At 41.0% G+C, this 20,743-nt stretch overlaps 1 protein-coding gene across 1 annotated transcript in view; it reads left to right on the forward strand.

Annotated features, from left to right (window-relative positions):
* The first annotated feature begins 406 nt into the window (after positions 1–406).
* The window catches only part of CPNE8 (copine 8), a 93,319-nt gene continuing 72,982 nt past the window's right edge, over positions 407–20,743 (forward strand). The window contains exons 1-2 of the mRNA XM_031601727.2: positions 407–1,381; positions 14,854–14,894. Coding sequence (XP_031457587.1) covers positions 1,242–1,381; positions 14,854–14,894 — 181 coding nt within the window. The 5' untranslated portion in view covers positions 407–1,241. The remainder of the gene's footprint in view (positions 1,382–14,853; positions 14,895–20,743) is intronic.

Here is a 20,743-nt window from a genome sequence, read left to right on the forward strand (position 1 = left end):
TCAATGTCTTTCTTTTAGTCAGAGGCCCAGAACTGAACACAGCAGGTGAGGTGTGGCCTCACCGGAGCTGAGCACAGGGGGAAAGCAGTGTTTGTGGCTTCAGAGTAATGCATAAATAATAAACACAAAAAACTCCCTTGTTTCTATACATAGAGCCATGAACAGCCAAGGTAGATAACATTTGTAAAGGGCTTGGGCTGATATCCTGTGATCTTTGACTTGCCCTACACATCATGTAGCTGCAGAGGTTGTAGTTATGTAGTCACGTTGTGTAAATATGATGTATCATCTAATTACAACTCATGCAGTTCTGTTGTGTAAATACAGGCGACTGCAACACAGAGGCTCCCTTGCCTGTGCCTTACTCTCCCATCTGAGCTGGGGGTGGTACTCCTTTCTTCCCATAGAAGTGCCATGAGATATGTTTGGAGCCACTTATGTGCCATGGAACTGAAAGCAAATCAAACATAAAATGATGTGAGACAGAAAGTAATCGAACTCTTACAATTACTGTGAACTATTTTAAATAGATTCGTTAAAAACCATTAATTCCGCCATACTGAAAGACAGAGGCACGAGAAGACGACATTCACGTTTCAGTGTACATAACGGCCAAGGCAGAAACACATCTTTTCACTCCAGAGCCTTGCAACGCTGCTTTTCGGCAGAAACCCGGCGCTTCCCCTCCCGCCGGAGGGCGGCGCGGGGCGCTGAGGGGCAGAGCCGGGCGGGGAGGCGCCCCCTGGCGGCGCGGAGTGCTGTGAGGGAGCGGGCGCTGCTCGCAGGAGAGAGCTTTGCCTTTCCTTTCAAGTTGGCTTGTCCGCGTGAGCCACGAGTTCGGGCTGGCAGCGGGCTAAGGCGAGCGGGCAGGGAGAGGTCTCCCGTGCGGAGCTGTTGTGGCGCTGGCGGCGCGGAGATCCTCTCCCTGACAGACCGGGAGAGTGGGCGGCCAGCGGCTGCGGGACCGGACGGGACGGGCTCGTCGGCGCAGGGCAGAGAACGGCAGGCGGGCGGCAAGCAGCCGGACTCCACTCCCTTCAGGCGGCTCCCGCTCGCGGTGACGTCAGCGCCCCGCTCCTCAGTCGGCGGTGCGAGGCGGTGCGGTGCGAAGCGGAGCGGAGCGCAGCGCCCGGGACTCCGCGCGCGGTCAGCGGCCGTCGCGCCGCAGAAGAGCCGCCCGGCGCCGCCTCCTCCTTTCCGTCCCTCCCTTCTTCAGTGCCGGCCGCCCTCCGCGCTGCCTCATGTTCGGGCTGGAGAAGCCGCCGGGGCAGCAGAAGGTGGGCAGGAGCGGTGGGTTCCCGAACATGGCGTCCGTGGGGGATTTTAACGTGCTCAGCTCCAGCATCCCGGCCACCAAGGTGGAGCTCTCCGTGTCCTGCAGGTGAGGCGGCGGCGCGGAGCTTGCGGCGGTTTCCCTCCCGCGGAGGCGCGCTGTGCGTCCGCGCCTCGGGCAGCCCCGGAGCCGCGGCTGTGGGCAGCGCCCGGCGGTGGAGCCGAGCCGGGGAGCGCAGCGCTGCGCTGCTTCTCAGCCGGCGTTTAACTTCTGGAGCTGTCCCAAGTGCCGCGGGAGGGGAAGGAAAAAAACTCCCATCCGGAGTAATCCTTTAATATATTTGTAAGGCTCTCTTGCAAAACTCTTAGGAAACCTGGCGCGGAGCCTCGTCACGTTTTGCCCGACCGCTGCTGCTAAAAATGCCGACCCGTAACACGGGACGCAGTGCGTGCGGTTCTGCTCCTCGACGTTTATTTGGCCCCGGTTTGTTTACCGGGATTTCAGAAATAGCGCTTTCTCTCTCTGTGGAACGCAGAGACGTTTCCATTAGCGGTCTGGAATTACTATTTTTTGTGATTTTTTTTTTTACGTTTGTTTTCGCTCTCGTTTTGTCATCTCTCTAAATGTGCCCCAGCAGTTGAAGAGCGGTGGTTCCTCTCGCCAGCAGAACTGGCAGCTTCCGGCAGATAACTTGAACTGTCGATGTTGTTTCCTGATGGAAAATGAGACAAAGTTTGTGCCACACTGCTCCATTTTCTGCTGTGGTTGCCTGGGATTTACCTCTGTTAGCACTGCTGCTGTGAGGGCAGACGTTCAGGGCTCGGAACTTCAGTCAGACCACTCCCTCTCTTCCCTTTGTACGTTTACTAAGGGATTTTTGTTTGTTTGTTCGTTTGTTTTTGGTAAACGTACTAAATGTATTCCCTTAATAAGCATGTTTTCGTGTTTTATCATTAAAAAAAAAAGCTGAGAACGTGACAAATGTAGTAAGGTTGAATTTGGAATGCTGGAGCTGTCAGTGGCTGAGATGTGAAGGTGCTGATGTTCAGCCCATCTCCACAGAGTTTACCTGCAGCAAGCACAGAACCAATGTTTGCACAGAAGGGATGCTGTTAGGTGTTAAAGCAAACGGGACCCCTAGCATTACTTTAGGTTCTTCAGATAACCTATCAGAATTACAGATATAAGAATTCTTAATGCTGCTTTTGACTCAGTTCATATATAAAGGGAAGGTGGTTTTTTTTTTATTTATTCCAAGGGCTGGTTGTATCAGCCTGCAGCGTCTTCTTCAAGCCTAAGTTTTGTAGTTATTTGAAAATGCATCCAGTGCTTAATAACTGCAGGTGTATGACATAGATGATCATAGCTGACATTAGTTATAACTAACCTTAGGACGTTGTTTACATGTTAGTTTCTTTGTATGTATCTTTGACATACTTTCAAAAGCCACATCCGTTTTGCTTAAACAACGGAAAGAAAAACTTTTAAAAATGTTTTCTAATCCTGATAACTCTTGATGTCAAGTGCAGGATGGGAATTTCCAGGGTGATTCCCTTCTTGATGTGCTGCAATGACAGCTTTTGATTGCAAAATCATGCTTCAGATTTGAGCGTGAAATGATTGGAGCAGAGATTAACCGTTAACACATGGTTGTGATTCATCTGTAAAAACATTCCTAGGCTAAAGCTCTGGAAAAGTACGGTTAAACAAAATTGTGAAATACAGTGAGAGTCAAGTGTGCAAAGTTCAGCAAATGCTGAAATTCTTTCAGAATTAGCAACTGTTTATTTTCAGACATATGCAGAGAAATGCTTTAAAAATGATTTGAGTCACGTTGTTAATTTTCCCTTGGTATCTACAGAGTTGTAGAACCAATTTGGTTGCTAGTTTACATCAGTAGTTACCAGCTGATCATTAGTCTTTTGTATATGTATTTTTTGTTTTAAATATTTGTTTTGATTATAGTAAACGTGGGAACCTCTTGCAGTTTGGTGGGCAGGTGAAGCAGTGCAAGGTGTTAGGTTCCATGTCTGGCTGCGCCACAAAGAAATTTCAGATTCTAGTCAATACTTTTACCTCTGTGTGTTTTTTTGTTGTTTGTTTTTGTTTACTGTATTACTTTTTTCAGCGAGGATACAGCTTCTACTTGCATTTTATTGTGGTTCTTCTGTTGGCATTTCCTAACTCATGGTGCCTGGCATGCCCATGCTGTCCATGTCATCAGACTAGCCAGGTGTCAGTACTGAGCAGGTGGGACTGCACTACACGCCAGTTTGGTGTAGGGGCTGGAGGCAGCCTTTGGGAGATGTGCATCTCATACAATGGGCAATGCTTTGTCTATGAAAAATGCATTCAACAGATGTTTTGGATGTTAGTTGTTACTCTTCTTGGGGTTTCTTTATGACCAAAAACCTTTTGTATAAAACTCATTGTTTATTGAATGCCAGCCAACTACTGGCTGTAGTTTTACAAGTGCTAGAAAAGCAAGAAATTAATTTTTCTAATTATTACTATTCAGTGTCTATCAAAGAAAAAGTTCAGTCTTTTTCCAGCTTGTCTAACTTATAGGTTTATAAGCCTCTAAGATTATTTTATCAGGGATCTGTATTCTATGACTCAAGAGCCAGATTTAATGCAGCAGTACAACTTAGAAGTGACACCTGGGAGGATCCTCTGGTATTGGCAGAAGTCCAGGACTGTGTAGTCAGTTGGTCTTGTAGTCATCTCCCTGTGTACCCAGTAGCTCCCTCCATCATGAGTTTGTGGTCTGATGAAGACCTGCTGTGCTTTTTGTTTTTCAAATTGCAGGCTGGCATTGCTTTGGATAATTGTCATATGGTGGAAGCTGGGATCAAGACCTTGACTCTCCAGTTGATGTGTGGAAGAGAATATGGGCTGTTCTTTTGTATTTTACTCTGCTATTGTTTTCCAGCCAAAAAGCTTCTCTTTAGCGAGAACCATTGGTGATAGGTGGATGGTTGGACTGGATGATCTTATAGGTCTTTTTCAACCTTAGTGATTCTGTGATTTTTCCAAAGATGCATTTGCACAGCACACTGATTATAGGCGTGTACCTAGACTTGAATCTACACTTACTAGCTGCAAGTAGGAACTTGTGGTTTCATGTGAGCTTGAGGTAAACTTCAGGCTGTGTTAAGGGGAAGAAAGTAACAGGAATGTTTGAGATTGCTCATCTGGTGTCTGGGCATGCTCTCATATGTCTGCCAGAATGTGACCCTATCTGTCATATTCTTCATTGACTACAATCAAGTTAAACATTGGAGAAGTGTCACGGTCTGTTCTCATCTTCCCTGCTCTCAGTGAAGTTACCTACACAGTGGGATCTCAAGCTTTTCAGTTTTTATCATGATCAATATAATGGTAATCTCTGCTCCAACTATTTACTGGCTGCACTGATCTAGAGTCTCCTGATTAAACCACAGCCTTTATGAAACCTTATCTTGCAAGGAAGTAGAGTTTCATTGTGCCTCGTGTTAGTGTTTATTTACCTACTGAGGAGGTGTCAAGCAGAATTATCTTCCTAAGAGTAATTTCTGCGTATCTGTAGGAAAGTGAAGAAGTAGTTTGATCACTTATGGCATGCAGTCATAAAGCCAAGTCTAAAGCAAAAATGTAGCATCACAGCAGGCACTATGAAGCAAATGAACTCTGTCCCAACTGAAACCAGGACCTGTGTCAATGATGCTATAGTTATCTGAGAGATGGTAAAATTCTTGCAAAACATTGACACAGGTCTGCTAAGCTTTATGCAGAATCAGGTGAACTGTCCTCATCTTTCTGTGTTTATGCTGGACGGGTTCTGCACGTTCTGTATTCCCATGCCAGGCATAATGTGCAGGAAGGCAGCGTAGACTCCTTATGATTGCTTCAGAAGTGCAATTGGTTGTCTGTGCCTGGTTTGGATCAGTTCTATACAGTTTCACAATTTGTACAGAAATTTAATATTAATGAATGGGATGAATGGAATTAAACAAATCCTATTCTCATTTATGAGAATAATCTAATTTCAGGTTTCTTGCATGGAGGAACAAAACGTACTGCCTCAGGATTTTTGCCTTTCCATTTGCTTGACAGTCTGAAAGTCTTAAGCAGTTCCTTTGTAGTGGTTGTGGTATCAAAAGCATGTTTGATTTTTATCTTTGATTGTCATAAGGACTGATTTCTAGTAAGCTCTCTTCTCTCCAGCCAGTATATTTACTCCCTTGTTTTTTTCTTAGAAATCTGTATGGCAGAAAGATGCAATGATAAAAGATATAATAAATTATTTAGGCTTGTAACTCCGTATAGTACAGAGCACAGGATATAAAATTCATCCTGATTCTAAGTCTGCTTTTCATTTTCCTGCAGTTTTGTGAGTATGTGTCCAGGCTGATTACAAAATCTGTTTATCCACGTTTATGGATGGCTGACAACAGAAGGTTGATCTTGCGTGTTTTTTCTTTGAAATGAAACCACCTAGACAGCCATCTGGCTTCAAGAAAAACATATAAATGGGTGATGGCCTCCATCAAAACAATCCTAGAGATGCATTCCTGATAGACTGTATAGTTTGATTTTCATGTGTGTGCATGTATTATTTGAACTTTAGGCAAAGCACACATTAACTATAAAATTTAAGACCTGTGGCCCTATAGATGCAGCCCTGCCACTGTTAGGAACAGTTACCAAGTTTTGTATCGTGTGAAGTCTTAGGACTTGTCAGGTTTTGTCTGAACTTGTCTATGCCTACTTGGTGCTTTGTTTGGATTTCTTTGGCTACAAAAGCAGTTTTTTTCAAGATCAGGCGGCTACCGCTTAGCTAGTTTCTCTTTGGCTTGTGCAATGACATGACATAGCTATTATTCTTCTAAAGACAGAAGTAGCAAGAGGTTTTTAGTGCAGAATAAAGTATGTGTGACTGTCACAGAATGATGTGCAGAGGAGCACCATGGGAACATAGGACACAAGGCGGAGTAGCAGAGGTGGAGGATGGAAAGAGGAGGTATGGGATACCTGTGGAGACCTTACCAGTGGTTTGTAAAGAAGAGTAGACATGGGATATGGGCAAAGCTATTTTTTGAAATAATAATGGAACCAAAGGGCAAGAACCAAACAGGTGTAATAAATATGATAAGTTTGAATGCAAAATGGAGTTGCAGACCAACAAAGAGAGAGCATGGTGTAACAGTGTGTTGGAAAAGTAGCCCCATGTGGGGACCCTCAGAATTTGGAAAAAGAAACCATCAACATGATAATCCTCCTGAGATGACCTGATCCTCTACTGCTACCCCCATGAACTTCTCCTTCCCAGACAGGATGCAGGATGCTCCCTGGTGACTCACTGTATCACCCTTGCACATTTGAAACCAACTATTTTAGACCCCAGAAAAGTAATGTAAGGGAAAGCAGAGAAAGGATTAGGTAGTAGGAAGTGTGTAACAGCTTTAACTGTACCAAGGCTTTCTCTATTAATTTTCCTTATTTTCTTTTCTTTCTTTCACTACCTGTTTAAGTAATCCTCCCCCATCACATAGTGGCTGAGAACGAATATTGTATTCATTGTACAAATTCATAGAATCATAGAATCTCCAAGATTGGAAAAGACGCACAGGATCACCCACTCCAACCATCCATCGATCACCACCAGTTCTCACTAAACCATGTCCCTCAACACAAAATCCAAACGTTCCTTGAACACCTCCAGGGTCGGTGACTCCACCACCTCCCTGCGCAGCCCATTCCAGTGCCTTGCCACTCTTTCAGAGAAGGAGTATTTCCTAATGTCCAGCCTGAATCTCTCCTGGCACAGCTTGAAGCCATTCCCTCTAGTCCTATCACCAGTTACACGAGAGAAAAGGCTGATCCCCAGCTTACTACAACGTCCCTTCAGGTAGTTATAGAGAGCAGTAAGGTCTCCCCTGAACCTCCTCTTCTCCAGACTGAACAATCCCAGCTCCCTCAGCCGCTCCTCATAAGGCTGGTGCTCCAGACCCCTCACCAGCTTTGTTGCCCTTCTCTGAACACGCTCCAGGGCCTCAATGTCTTTCTTGCAGTGAGGGGCCCAAAACTGAACACAGTACTCAAGATGCGGCCTCACCAGAGCTGAGTACAGGGGGACAATCACTTCCCTGTTCCTGCTGGCCACACCGTTCCTCATGAAAGCCAGAATGCCATTGGCCTTCTTGGCCACTTGGGCACACTGCTGGCTCATGTTCAGCTGAGCATCAATCAGTACCCCCAGGTCCATTTCCTCTACAGTCTTCCAGTTACTCTGCCCCAAGCCTGTAGCATTGCCTGGGGTTGTTGTGGCCAAAGAGCAGGACCTGGCATTTGGTCTTGTTGAACCTCATCCCATTGGCCTCAGCCCAGCAATCCAGCCTGTCCAGATCCCTCTGTAGGGCCTCGCTACCCCCAGGCAGATCGACACTTCCAGCCAACTTGGTGTCACCCGCAAACTTACTGAGGGTGCACTCAATGCCCTCATCCAGCTCATTAATAAAGATATTGAAGAGGATAGGCCCCAGCACTGACCCTGGGGAACATCAATCATGACAAGTTGTCAGCTGGATTTAACTCCATTCACTACCACTCTCTTGGCCTGACCCTCCAGCCAGTTCCTTACCCAGCCAAGAGTGTACTTGTCCAAGCCATGGGCTGCCAGCTTCTGCAGGAGAATACTATGGGAGACAGTGTCAAAGGCCTAGGTGGATTCACTTTCTAAATAACTTCTTTGATGTGTACCCTTTCAAGGATTGTTTCGGAAAAAAACTGTGTGAAAACAATTTATGTGCTTTATACATTATTATACGTTATATTAAAATACACCCAAACTAGAACAGCATCTCCATGGATTTGGGCCAACTGAATAAAAGTAGCTGGAGAAGGACCAATAAGCTGACCTTAGACTGAGCTGCCAGAGCTTTGGATGCCACGGGTCCTCAGTGCCATCCTCTGTCTCTGAAAGCTCAGAGCCAGAGACTGTTTGCATGCCCAGCCTTAGAAATATAAATGTAGCAGGTTTGTTCTTTGTTTTCAAGTAATAATTGGTGTGGTGCTGAAGGAGAATTCAGTTGTGATGTGAGCTGTTTGCTCGTGCCAGCCAAAACTGGGATTGTTCATAAATGAACTTTCATTTATTTAAAATGGAACAACTCAACTTTCACATAGGTCTGCTTCATCTGCACAAGTATTTCTTCATTCCTGTCAGTTTCCACAGACAACTGCTGCAAAACCATTGTTACTGTAAACATAAGTATAGAAATTTGGCAATTCCATCTTTATTGTTGGCTTAATCCCTGAGAGCAGTCAGCTGTTTTAATAGAGGTAGTGTCCCAACACTGTTTTTATGCATTTAGTCAGATAATGATTTTTGTGCGTAGTTGTAAAAACGTAGGGAAGCTGTGCTGCTCCAGCCGTGCTCCTTGCTTCCCTCTTTCTCCAAAGAGAAAGACTTCTGAATCAGTATATTTGTAACTTGGTGATTAATGTTACTCTGGAGGCTGACAATTATTTCTTCATCTTCCTGTGAACGAGAAGAGTCAGTTACTTCTTCAAAGGAGTCTTGTGGATGTTTTCTTAAGTGTGCTTATCAGAGATATGTTTGTATTCTTCCCAGACCTTCAGCTGCCCCAAAGAGTGAAGGTAATCAGAACAGCTCATCCTAACTGCCTCTTAGTCAGGAGAGCCACCATTTTCTTTCCTCCAAGCCTTTCCTAAAAGAACCAGTCATTCTGTCAAGGGGATAAAATTCTGAGAAATTGTCTAATCTACTTTTAGGTCCAGCGCATTTTGAATCTGGAGGCTAATAGCTTCTTTTTTATTGTGTTCTGACAATATAGGAGAGTATAAATAGCTGGGGAAGGATGATTACTTAAGCTAGCGTTACAAGTGAAAAAAATATTCAATAAATTACTCTGCAAGAAGTCAAGTGGACTCTTCACTCAAGTAGATTCTTTGGATCGTGTATTACCTTTCCTAGGGCTGACCATTGGAAGTCCAGTGGTAGCAATTAAGGTTGAGAGACATTGACTACTGTGATATAAAACAGATTAAAATCAGCATTGAAATTGATACAGTTCTGAACAAAAAAAAAAAAAAAAAAAAAAAGGAAATTTGTTTGTCAGGATGTTCTTAGAGAAAAAAAGACGTATGGGCCTGATATTAAAAGAAGGAAATAAATATGAATTTGTTTAATGAATTGTTGTTGTGTTTTAACCCTGGCTGGCAGCTCAGCACTGCACAGCTGCCCCTGACCCAGGGTGGGGGAGGGTGTTGGGAAGGCAGAAGTGAAAAAAATGTGGGTTGAGATAAAGGCTGTTCATTAGGTAAAGCAAAACCTACCCATGCAGGCAAAGCAGAACAAGGAATTCATTTGCTACTTCCGTTTGGCAGGCAGGTGTTCTCATTTCTGGGGGGGCAAGGCTCAGTGGGTGTGATGGTTTCTTGCGAAGACAAAAGCCCAGCCTTCTTGGCAGGGCAGTGCGAAAAGCTGGAAAGTCCTTGGCGGTGTGCAAGCACTGCTCAGCAGCAAACCATGGGTGTGTTATCACCACAGTTTTCATTAAAATCCCAAAACGCAGCATCATACAAGCTTCCCCACGGAGTAATTCAAGTGAAAAAGAAAATTGATGTATGTTCATATAAGAGTATATTATATTTAAAATGCATGCTTTCTAAAAATTAATAATCAGTCTTGCATGGGTAACTCAATGTTGTGTTTGCAAACCACCGAATGCTGTGTTTCCCGGCAGGCAGCGCAGCACCGCGCAGCCACTCGCTTCCTCTGCCTCCCAGTGGGACGTGGGGGGAGCTGAAGAGGTGGAAGTGAGAAAACTGGGAGAAAACTGGTGGGCTGAGATAAAGACAGTTTAATAGATAAAGCAAAAGCTGCAGACACAAGTGAAGCAAAATAAAGAATTCATTCACCACTTCCCATCTGGAGGCAGATATTCAGCTATTTCCGGGAAAGCAGGGCTGCTCATGCATCGTGGTTACATGGGTGGGGAGGGGTGGGGAATGAGGCAGAAGAAAAAGAAGCAAAACAAAAAAAATGCCCTGTGGGTTTGAGACAGGAGCATTTTAATAGAAAAAGAAAGCAAAGGTTGCATGCAAGCAAAAGGAAGAAAGTTATCCTGTACTTCCAGTCAGCAAAGTTTAGTCACTTCTTGTGAAGCAGGGCTTCAGGATGTGTGCTGATTTCTTGGGAAGACGAATGTTTTCGTAACTGGAGTCCTTCATTCTCCTTTCCCGTCTCCCTCCAGCTGTTATTGCTGAGCATGACATCATAGGGTACGGAAAATCCCTTTGGTGGATTTGGGTAAGCTCTGGTGGCTGTGTCCCCTCCCCTCTTCTCACCACCTACAGCCTATGGCTTTGGGTTGGAGCCAGCCCTGATGCGGTGCCAGCATGCTTGGTGGTAGCCAAATCACAGAATCACAGAATCACAGAATCGTAGGGGTTGGAAGGGACCTCCAGAGATCATCGAGTCCAACCCCCCTGCCAAAACAGGATCCCTACACCAGGTCGCACAGGCAGGCGTCCAGGCGGGTCTTGAATATCTCCAGAGAAGGAGACTCCACAACCTCCCTGGGCAGCCTGTTCCAGTGCTCCGTCACCCTCACCGTAAAGAAGTTCTTGCGCACACTGGTGCGGAACTTCCTATGCTCCAGCTTCTGGCCATTTCCCCTTGTCCTGTCTCCGCACACTGCTGAAAACAGTCTCTATAGTGTCACAGCTGCTCTGGTGACACATGTGACACATGCAGAGCACGGAACTACATGAGCTCCATGAGTAACACCAGCCCCTCACATGGCACGCAGCACAAGAAGCTGAAAATAGTTTCATCCTGTGCAAGCACTGCCCAGCAACAAGTCATGGGTATGTTATCACCACTATTTCATGAAAAGTCCAAAATACAGCACCATACAAGGCTCTCTGAAGACAATTAACTCCATCCTAGTTGATACCCAGGGCACTTTGTTTTCTTAAATACAGTCTAAAGATAAAGAGAAACAGATCTTTAGCACCTGGAGAGATTATAACAAATCCATCTGAAGTAAATCTTGATTTTATCACCAGGGGTTTTATTTTAAAACAGTGTGTAAACACATATTTGTCCGGTAATACAAACAGTTTTTTGAAACTAGAGCAACACACATTAAAGTATTCAATTCTATAGTTCCTGTGGTCTGTTCTTCAGTGCCAAATTTCTGTAAGTTCTGTTGGAGGAACTGAATTTACTTCTGTGTAGCGATTAAGTATATAACAAATGGTTAAATTTAAAACTTTGCAGGACAGGAAGCTGTATATTGTAGTATATTGATCATTAAAATAAGTCAAAATAGAAGCAAATTATATCTGAATGAGGTGAGTAAATACTAGTTTTTGAGGTAGATCTGTCTTTCTCAACATATATGTAGTATGTGTATATATATTACATTCAGATCACACAAAGCCACATAGCAATGATTTCTGTTCAGAAAACACTGCTGACAGATCAGTGGATCTTAAAGAGTCTGATATGTAAATGAGATCTTCAAGTTTTACACTGAACGTAGTACAGATTTTTTTGAAGGAAAGCACTGGGCAGAAACTGTCATAGATACACTGACATGTTTATGGAGTTCATGAAGCTGTATGAACAAAGTGATTCCACACAAGGCATTTTAACTTTTCTTCTTTACTGATTACTTTTTTTCCCCTCCCTCCCCCCCCCCTTTGGGAAATTGCTCTCATTATACAGATAAAGAAATCTTTATTCCAGTATTTCTAATCTCCTCTGTACTTTCCATAGCAGACTAAGTAGGTGTTATTGCCATGGCTCCTATTGTTTTTTCTTCCCTTAGTCATCTGTGCTCCTGCAAGTGTTTTGGAAGGCGCAAAATGAATTCCTTCAGGATGTGTGACTGTAGGATAGCGCTTTCTACACAGATATTCGCAGAGTTCTTTGCTGTAGGTGTTTGATGTACGTGTTTCTCCAGAGGGGAAAAAAATCCTCATGATTTGTAGTAATTTTTTGTTTTCTTTTTGCATTGTTTTTTCTGCACTCTTTATCATAGCGATATAGAAAGAATTTTCTCCTTGTGGTCAGTTGAAATAGAAGTCCTTTTTTCTGGATATTTTGATTAGGAGGAAGTAAGAAGTTTTTGGCATTTCTTGCTTTTGAATTTGTGAGCTTTCCTGAGAAAATCCAAGAGAATGCTTTCGTAAGCAAAACATTTTCTGCTCAGACTCTTAAAGGGGTAAAGACTATATGAAGTTCTAGAAGTATATCCAACCTACTTTCTCCTTTTGCTCTTAGCTTTTCTTTTGGCCGCAGATTGTCCTATGCTTCTGCAACTTGCAGTTTTCATACATTTAAAGGAGCATTTTGATTGTTTTTCCACTAAAATGAAAATATACTAAAGAAATTGTGCAGCCTCCTGAGCTGTTAGCTGAACAAATCAGACCTTTGTTTCCTATTGGTGTTGGCTTTTGAAGTTCCTTTCGAAGCCTACATCGCTTGAACAGTGTGCTTAGTTCTTGTGTTCTTATTTTAGTTGGTTATTAACAATTTGGAAAATCAGGTGCCTGCAAACTTTGCTGAAGATGTTTTCAATTTATGATGACATTTGCAAAATTGAAGATATTACAAGCTCTATCAGTTGAAAACTGTGTACTAGCGATGCTTGCTGACCTGAATTGTGATGTCAGACTTTGATATCTCAATCCTTACAGTCCTTTCAGGGATGCTGACTGCATGGAGGTGTTCTTAGTTCATTAGGTCCCTGACAACAAATGCTTGGTGGCTCAGAGAAATGTGAGCATGAGAGGCCTATCCTCCAAGCTGATGTACTGTTTTTTCCACGTCACTCTTAATTCTGAAATTTTCAAGGTTTATAGGAATTGTGTTTTGGAAATAAAAACAATTCCAGTTGAAGAAGCAGGTATTTGCAGACTTCAGGTTCATTCACAAGTAATAATTTTAATGATTTGGCTTAAATGAGTGACAGCTTCTTTTAAAACTGTTCTGCTCACAATGCCTGTTCTGAACTGTGGGTTTGGCAATACCTGAACTGATGACACATATCTTTTCCTTGTTGAAGTGTAAATGCACTGCTTAGAAAACCTGTATTTAGCAACATATTTGTATGCATTTCAACACTGTGCAGTGGCATGAAAATAATGTGATTTAGATCTGAATGAGAGTAATAAATGGTGACCTTTAGAGAGGCTCACTAATTATTAAAAACAGTAAGTTATAGGTGATGTAAACTGGTTATTTAATCTGTCTCTTGCTCCAGGGCAAGAGCAAAGAACTGTTAGGACTTGTGGCTTCCTAAATTGCTCCTAAAGATACTCTGTGGCAGAGATTTCATATCATGTCTGGCTACTTTTAACCAAGAAAGATGGTAAAGCAGTTGAATAAAGTTCAACTTATGTACTTGAAGGGCAGAGAATTCAGTTTACGGACAATCCTGTTTCTCCTTGTTCTGCCTGTGTGGGGATCAGTATCAATGTGTAGCAGGGTTTTCTTCATAGGTGTATTCCAGACTTCTCATTATTTCTGCCTAAGCCTTTATTGCTTTATTGCTTGAATTGAGTATTGAGTATTAAGAAGGCAAGATGAGCAGATTGAGAAGTTTCTGAAGTGCAATTTTCATTTGTTTGTTCCTTTTTTTCTCACAAAGGCGCACGATTTTTGACTTGCATTTAATTCATAGCCTGTTGTGATACCTAGAACCATTTCAATGTTGCTGCTGTGTACCCACCTTTTCTTTATTCATTTTCTTTTGTTCTTAAGTAATACCAAACTTAAACTAGCTGCCTAAGTTTAATAGCTATTTCTTGTTCAACGGTCTCCTGTTTTCAGACCATTTTTATGGCTTGTCAGAATAATTTAATATTTATTTGTTTATTTATTTGGATTTAGGATGATGAAATATTAGTAACTATTCTGACAGTGGTTTTGTGTTCAGTCCTTCTTCTTTAGAGCTATTGGTAATAATGAGTCTCCTCATCTGTGAATGATTCACAGCTGGCTGAAGCATGGCTGTGATATTAGCCTTCTAACAAAAGAATTCTTCTTCCAACTTTTTTCCTACGTATTTTGTGGGTATTTAGAATTTTCCTGCTTCTGTTTCATGTTTCCTATGTCCTGTTTGTCTGTTAGTTTTGTTTTACCTTACTCATCCACACCAGATTCTTTAGATATTTGGTAATGGCTCTGAGATGTCATAACCATTCTTTTAAATAAAGTACACAGTTTTTTTAGTTCACCTAGAATGTTAATCTGTGGTAGAAGTTTTTGATCTATAGTTGTTTTTGTTTCTGATGTATCTTATGTATGTTAATATGCTTGTTATGTATTGCTTTTTACTTCAAGACACCAGAGTACGTAAGCTAAGATTTGCTCAAATCCAAAATACATAACAAAAAGAAAGGTGAGAAGACTCAACTGATAGTACTGACTGACTTTAAGTAAAGGTTGTGAATTAGAAGGGTAGAAAACTGAGCAGATTCTTGATTAATATCATTAAAAATATTTTCATTGGTATCTGATTTTTGTAATAAGATTACTTTTTTCTCTCCTTTTTTAACAGAAATCTTTTGGACAGAGATACATTTTCTAAATCTGATCCAAGTAAGTATGTAACATTTTACTGTTTTTTCCTCATCATATTTTTCAAATGTGTAAACACTGGATTAAAAATGAGATTAGTGGATTACTTTGATGTCTGCTGGATTTACATTGTCTTTGTGACAGTTATTTAATGCAGTGCTGGCTGTGCTTATAGCTCTTGTTACAGGAACTGGAGTTTTAAAGACTGTAATCACTACTGCATTCCTGAACTATGCTTTCCCTTAGACAAGCAGTCAAGGTACATTTTCTTAAAATCAACGAATGCAAAAAAGTCTTTTTTGTTTTTTTCTTTTAACTATTTGTTGTTCTAGATTGCTTTCAAATCTAGTCAGCATTCTTCTAGATAAATTGGAAGTGCTTGTTGTTAGTACACAGCGTCTGCTAATCTGAGAATCAAAATCTGGAAAAATGAAATTGCATTAATTTGTCTCAGAAAACGTGATCTTTTCTGATTAAAAATAATTCATTATTTAATGAATTCACATTACCAGATATGTGAGGTAGTCACACTGTCTCTTCGGTTTTGTTAATGCATGACTGTATCCCAACAAACTCATTCCCATGAATTTAGCTGTGGTGGGACTTTTGATTTAAAAACAATGCCTTTCCATACTGAACATTTTATAATAGCTTATCAAGGAACTGAGACCACAGAATATTTTTGTGTTTCTTTCTTTTTTTTTTTTTTTCCCTGATAGTGGGGAATCAAAGTACTCCTGTATTGTTTATTGACTAATCCTTAGATTATGTTGTCTTGGGTCAATTTGGACCCCTTTACAACTCTCTGTAACTTTTTATCTGTAGATTTTTTTTTTTTTTTTTTTTTTTTTTCCTTAGAATGCCATATACTGTACTCATTGACACTGGAAATAAGCCCTGAGACAGATATGCTTCCATCATGTGTTTGGGCATGTAACCATGACCTGGTGGGACATACTTGAATACTGAGTCATGAGGCAGTTTGCAATATAAAAGTACTTTTCTAAGAGTTTATTTGTTGGATCTTAATCAAATGTTTCTCGAGAGAGATTTCACAGTAGAATTCTGATTACTTCTGCTTCCCAGGGAATAGATGCATGAAGGTAGGAGTGCCTTTGACATTTCTAAGCTATAAAGGTGTTGCTTTTTTTAAATGGAGACATAGGTAATATCATGCCTCTGATACAGGGAATTTTTGAAGAAGCAGAGTAGAGTATGTTGTGTACTGCAAACTGTTTTTAAAGCAATTTAGAAGAGTGTTCAGTGGCCTGTCGCCCCTGACAGCTTAAATGTAGGGATTTCTGTATTGAATTAAGACGTCTTTCAACAAAATTGATGAAATGTCCCTAACAGCATTTAAGCTTAAAAACTAGGCAAGCACTTCAGGTTTTTATCAGATGGGAAACTTATTAGGAATAAATTTCAGGATTTGAGTAGCAGTGCGACTTGTGTGGAAGGAGGCCATGATCCAGTCAGGCCTATGTCTCATGTCTATACAAACATGGAATACAGTGTTACAGTCCTTGGCAAAGAGAGAAGGGGAAAACTTACCTCTAGAAATGCTCATACTGTATTTGCACTCAGGAAATGACTGGGCAAAGTGGCTTTGATGGTGGATACTCTGCATGCAGTGTAGATTTTGTATTCTGAAGGCTGTTTATTAGCTAATTAGATTGCTGCCAGTGCCCTTCCTTTGAATGCAGACACATGGCCATAATATAACTGTGGAAGTTAGAAGGGTTTAATGTAAAAAATGCTATTCTGTTCTGTACTTGGAAGTGTAGCAGCATATCTTTCCTCAGTGCCTGTTTGGACAAAGGCTATTCTTGCACTGGTCTTGAATACAGTAACTTTATCCTATTAGCTAAAAAAGGTGTCAAATCCAGCACCTTACTGCTTTCACAAGATCTACTTTTAGGCCAGCTGGATTTACAGCCACCAGATCTCATAAAAGATAGAACTACACAAAGTTGCTCTGTATGTTAAGGTCTCATTGGCTTTGAGGCCAGTTCTAATATGCATTTCAAACCCTAACAATATTTTTGAGAAAATCCACTTTTTTTTTTTTTTTTTTTTAGTATTTCCCATAGAGTCTGAGCTAAAGCAGTGATTCCACGATGAGGCAGGGAAAAGACCTTCTGCCAATGAGCTACAGATTTGTTAATGTGATTTTCTTTTAGACAGCTGCACAAAATTATTTTCCCATGCACTTCCTGACCAAACTGAGCCACCCCAAACCACTGTGCAACTGTGGCAGCAGCACCAGTTAGGATGGAATGTCCTCTTGTGTAATCCTGTAACTGCTGCGTATCATAATAGAAATTAGAGTGTCTTATAAAAGACTGGAAAGGTAGAATCCAGATCCTCCTGGGGAGGGTGTACCTATAAAAGAAAGTAACAATGAGAAGAACCTCATGACACTTGGAGTAAAAGGACCTTCAGGAAGCTCTGACTAAAAGGTGTAGAAGCTGGTCAGCAAAGAGCCTGCTGGAACTGGGTACAAGTTCATGCGAGGATTATCGTGGAGAAAGGGCCTACTTTTACTGTGACTGACACTTTCTTGTGAGGGAATAGAAGTTTTTATGCTTGGAAAAACTGAGGTGAACAATTAGAGAAGTTTCCAGGTTAAAGGGTAAGTGCATAAGCAGTTAGTGAGAGAGGACCAGTGTAGGGTAAGGGATGCTCAAACTATATGGTAAAATAAGAGGTGGGAGACTGCTGTGTTTTGAGAATTGAATCTGTAACCATTGAAACATCTGCTGTCTTCTTCATTGAAAGATTTAATTTATCCAGAATTTGACACTGTCTTAAATGCCCCAGAGTTTAAGATTACTAAATGTTAACATTTCTGACTATTGGTATCTTCCCTTGGAAGCGCTCATATGGAAAAGCTCATTTCTCCAGTTGGAAATGATTTTGAAAAGGTTGTTTAGAAGGATTGCTGTAATTAGTATAATACCTGGATCTTTATGAAACCTCTCCTAAAGCCACTAGGGTAATAAATCATACCACCTGTGGAGACCAGTAACTTGGACAATTATGCGACAGTCTGGGGGGCAATCAGTTTTAGAGGAAAGAAAGAAGAAAGTTTTAAATTATTCTAAATTTGCAAAGTATTTATGAGAAAGTCTGTGACTTTCGTGATCCTCTTCTTTACAACCAAGACTGACCTTTTTTTAAAAATGTTGTTTATGTGATGCATATTTCTGTATCGCTGTTAGACTTTTTGTCCATTCACATACTGCCACTCTATAGGCTGCCACTTTAACAGTGACTAATAGTAGTGTTACTACGTCTTGACACCAGTAATGATGTGATCCATGAAACTGTCACCTTCAGCCTTGTGCTGGTTCAATAGGTTCTGACAAATTTGGATGTGGTGTTCCTTCTGTTCCTGCGTGAATATTTGTGGGACCCACCTGGCACAAACTTTGCAGTATTCTAACATTACCACTGTTGTTTCCAATTCATTGAAGCTGATATTCAACTCTGGACAGAGTGCCCTGGTTGTAATCTGACAGTTTCTCTGAATGAATTGATCAAGGCGCTCTTCATTTTATGCTGTGCATGACTATCCGGAACATGGCTTGCCTTTCAGGTCACTGTTGTCACTGCTGAAACACACCACCCACTGCCTCATTGCGCTGACGTCCATTCTTTGGTCTTCATAACTGGTTGGCAAATGCCATTGAATGTCAGTGGGTGCCATTTTTTCCACATGGAGGAATTCAGTGACACACCTTTGCTTCATATGCACTTCCACGTCAGACACCATTTTGTCAGACTGCCCCTTTGTTGACAGCAACAGAATGTAATGGAATATTGGGCGGAAGGCTCAGCCTCCACTGCCATACCACCAACATCCACCTCTGATATCATAGGCCAGTGTAATAAAATAAGAGACATTACTTTCGGAGCAGCCCTCATATGTGCCATATCTGCAACCAGCTACATAGCAGAAAATTGCAAGTCATACTATTGATTCTTAGCTTTTTTTTCCTCATTTAAGTTTATAAATAAATATATAAGTGGTTCTTAAGCTAGAGCTGTGGTTCCAGTCCTGGAATGTACTTTTGGAAGCACTGGGAAGCCTATGGGAATGGAGGGGAACAGAAACCTACTAATGACTCACAGTAAAAAGGTGAGAAGGATAGCACTGCTTACTCTATGTCCTCCAAATTATAGTGAACTGACCACAAAGAAATTCACACTAGCAGAGGTATGAGCAGCCTTCCAGAAGATGGAAAATGAATAAGAGACTGAATTAGGCTTAAGGTGGAGCTTTACTGTTTTTTTAATATTGCGTGACTTCCATCTCATCAACTACAGCAGAAGACTAAAATTATTCAGCACTAATCTTTTTTTAGCCTTTTTGTTCATAATTCTTTCATTTGGCTTCATAAACTGAGGAGATAAGGCAGTGCCAGAATGCCTCTTTTCTGAAACTTTGATAGGAACGGATATTTTACCGTTGTTTTGTTGCTTTCTTCTTCTTAATATTGAATCTTTCCTCTTTTATATTCTTTTTTGTTGCACAGCTATGGTGCACAGTTGTTACGTGATTTAGTGTATTAATGCTAATACACAGGGCAGCATGTAGTACAAAAAATAGAGCAGGATATCAATGGTGAAAGATTATTATGTTTAGAGAAAATCTAGATAATAGAAATATTTGAATAGCAGAAGTGTACGTTATCTATAAAGAGTGGCTTTTTCTGCAAATGAGCTTCAGTTGTATTCTCAAGTGAGGTTATAGATATGAGAAGTTTTTAATGGAAAACTTAGATTTAAGATCTCTGCAAAATGGATGAAATCTGTAATTATATCTGCTTTTGAAATTAGTAAGATATTTGCCTTCTTGGAAACCACTACTGAAGGTAGAAAATATTCATCATTGCTGAATTCACGGTGTTCATTTAAAAAAGAATTGCCAGTGGGGGAAGTGGAAGGGAAATTTGAGAGAATGTATGATTTCGTGTTAGCACTAGGGGTATTTCCAGAGAATATTTCTTAGTTTGTTTTTATATGTGGAAATTTCCTTTGACATTTCCCCCATCTGCCAGGATTATCTTGGCACAGATCTTAATAGATACAAAGGTTAGTCAGAAATTTAGTAACCTTTAGACATCTCCATAGCTGATTTTGTAGCTTCCATTTCACTCTATTTTCCTGTTTAAACTTCATTCTTTATATAATATAGTTCAGCAATCTTCTCCAAAGAGTGCTGTAAAAATAGGCTCATTGCTTTGGATTCATCCTACTATAATCAGGAACCAAAGCCAGTAGTGTGATTGTCTGAGGTTTCATTTAGAGTGAATGGAGAAAGACAGAAATTGATTTTGATTTTTTTTTTTTATAAAAGCTTTTCCTTCTTATTGGGAAAAAATAAAGTTGAATTGTGTTAACTTTTAAGTTCTGAGTCAAGATGAAATGTTGAACTTACTTTTTTTCTGCTCTTCCTAGTGTATTTTTTGTGTGTTTTGCCTTCCAAGTAAGAAGTAAACATAGTTTGAAGCTTGATTTCATTTCTGCTTAGATCAGTTGATGATTCTGGCTTTGTTGAGAAGAAAACCAGCCTTCTACCTTTATTGTTCAAGGCAGAAACTCAAAATAGTATTATTTTTGTCTTCTGTTGAAAAATAACGATTGGCACAGGAGAAGAATTTGACAGAGAGAAGTGTTTGTGTATCTGTATTTCCCTTATTTAGGAAACGGTGAGAATTTCAGGATAGCATTGCTTTACACTTGTTAGATACAACTCGTTCAAAACTGTTGAAAATGATGTTTGCAGTACTCATTTGGTGCAAATGATTTATGCTTATACTCGTACTTAGTGTATGGAAGACCTGATTAACTGTACCTCTGTGATG

This window comes from Phasianus colchicus, chromosome 1 (assembly GCF_987193195.1).
Source record: "Phasianus colchicus chromosome 1, bPhaCol1.hap1.1, whole genome shotgun sequence".
NCBI classification, from domain to species: domain Eukaryota; kingdom Metazoa; phylum Chordata; class Aves; order Galliformes; family Phasianidae; genus Phasianus; species Phasianus colchicus.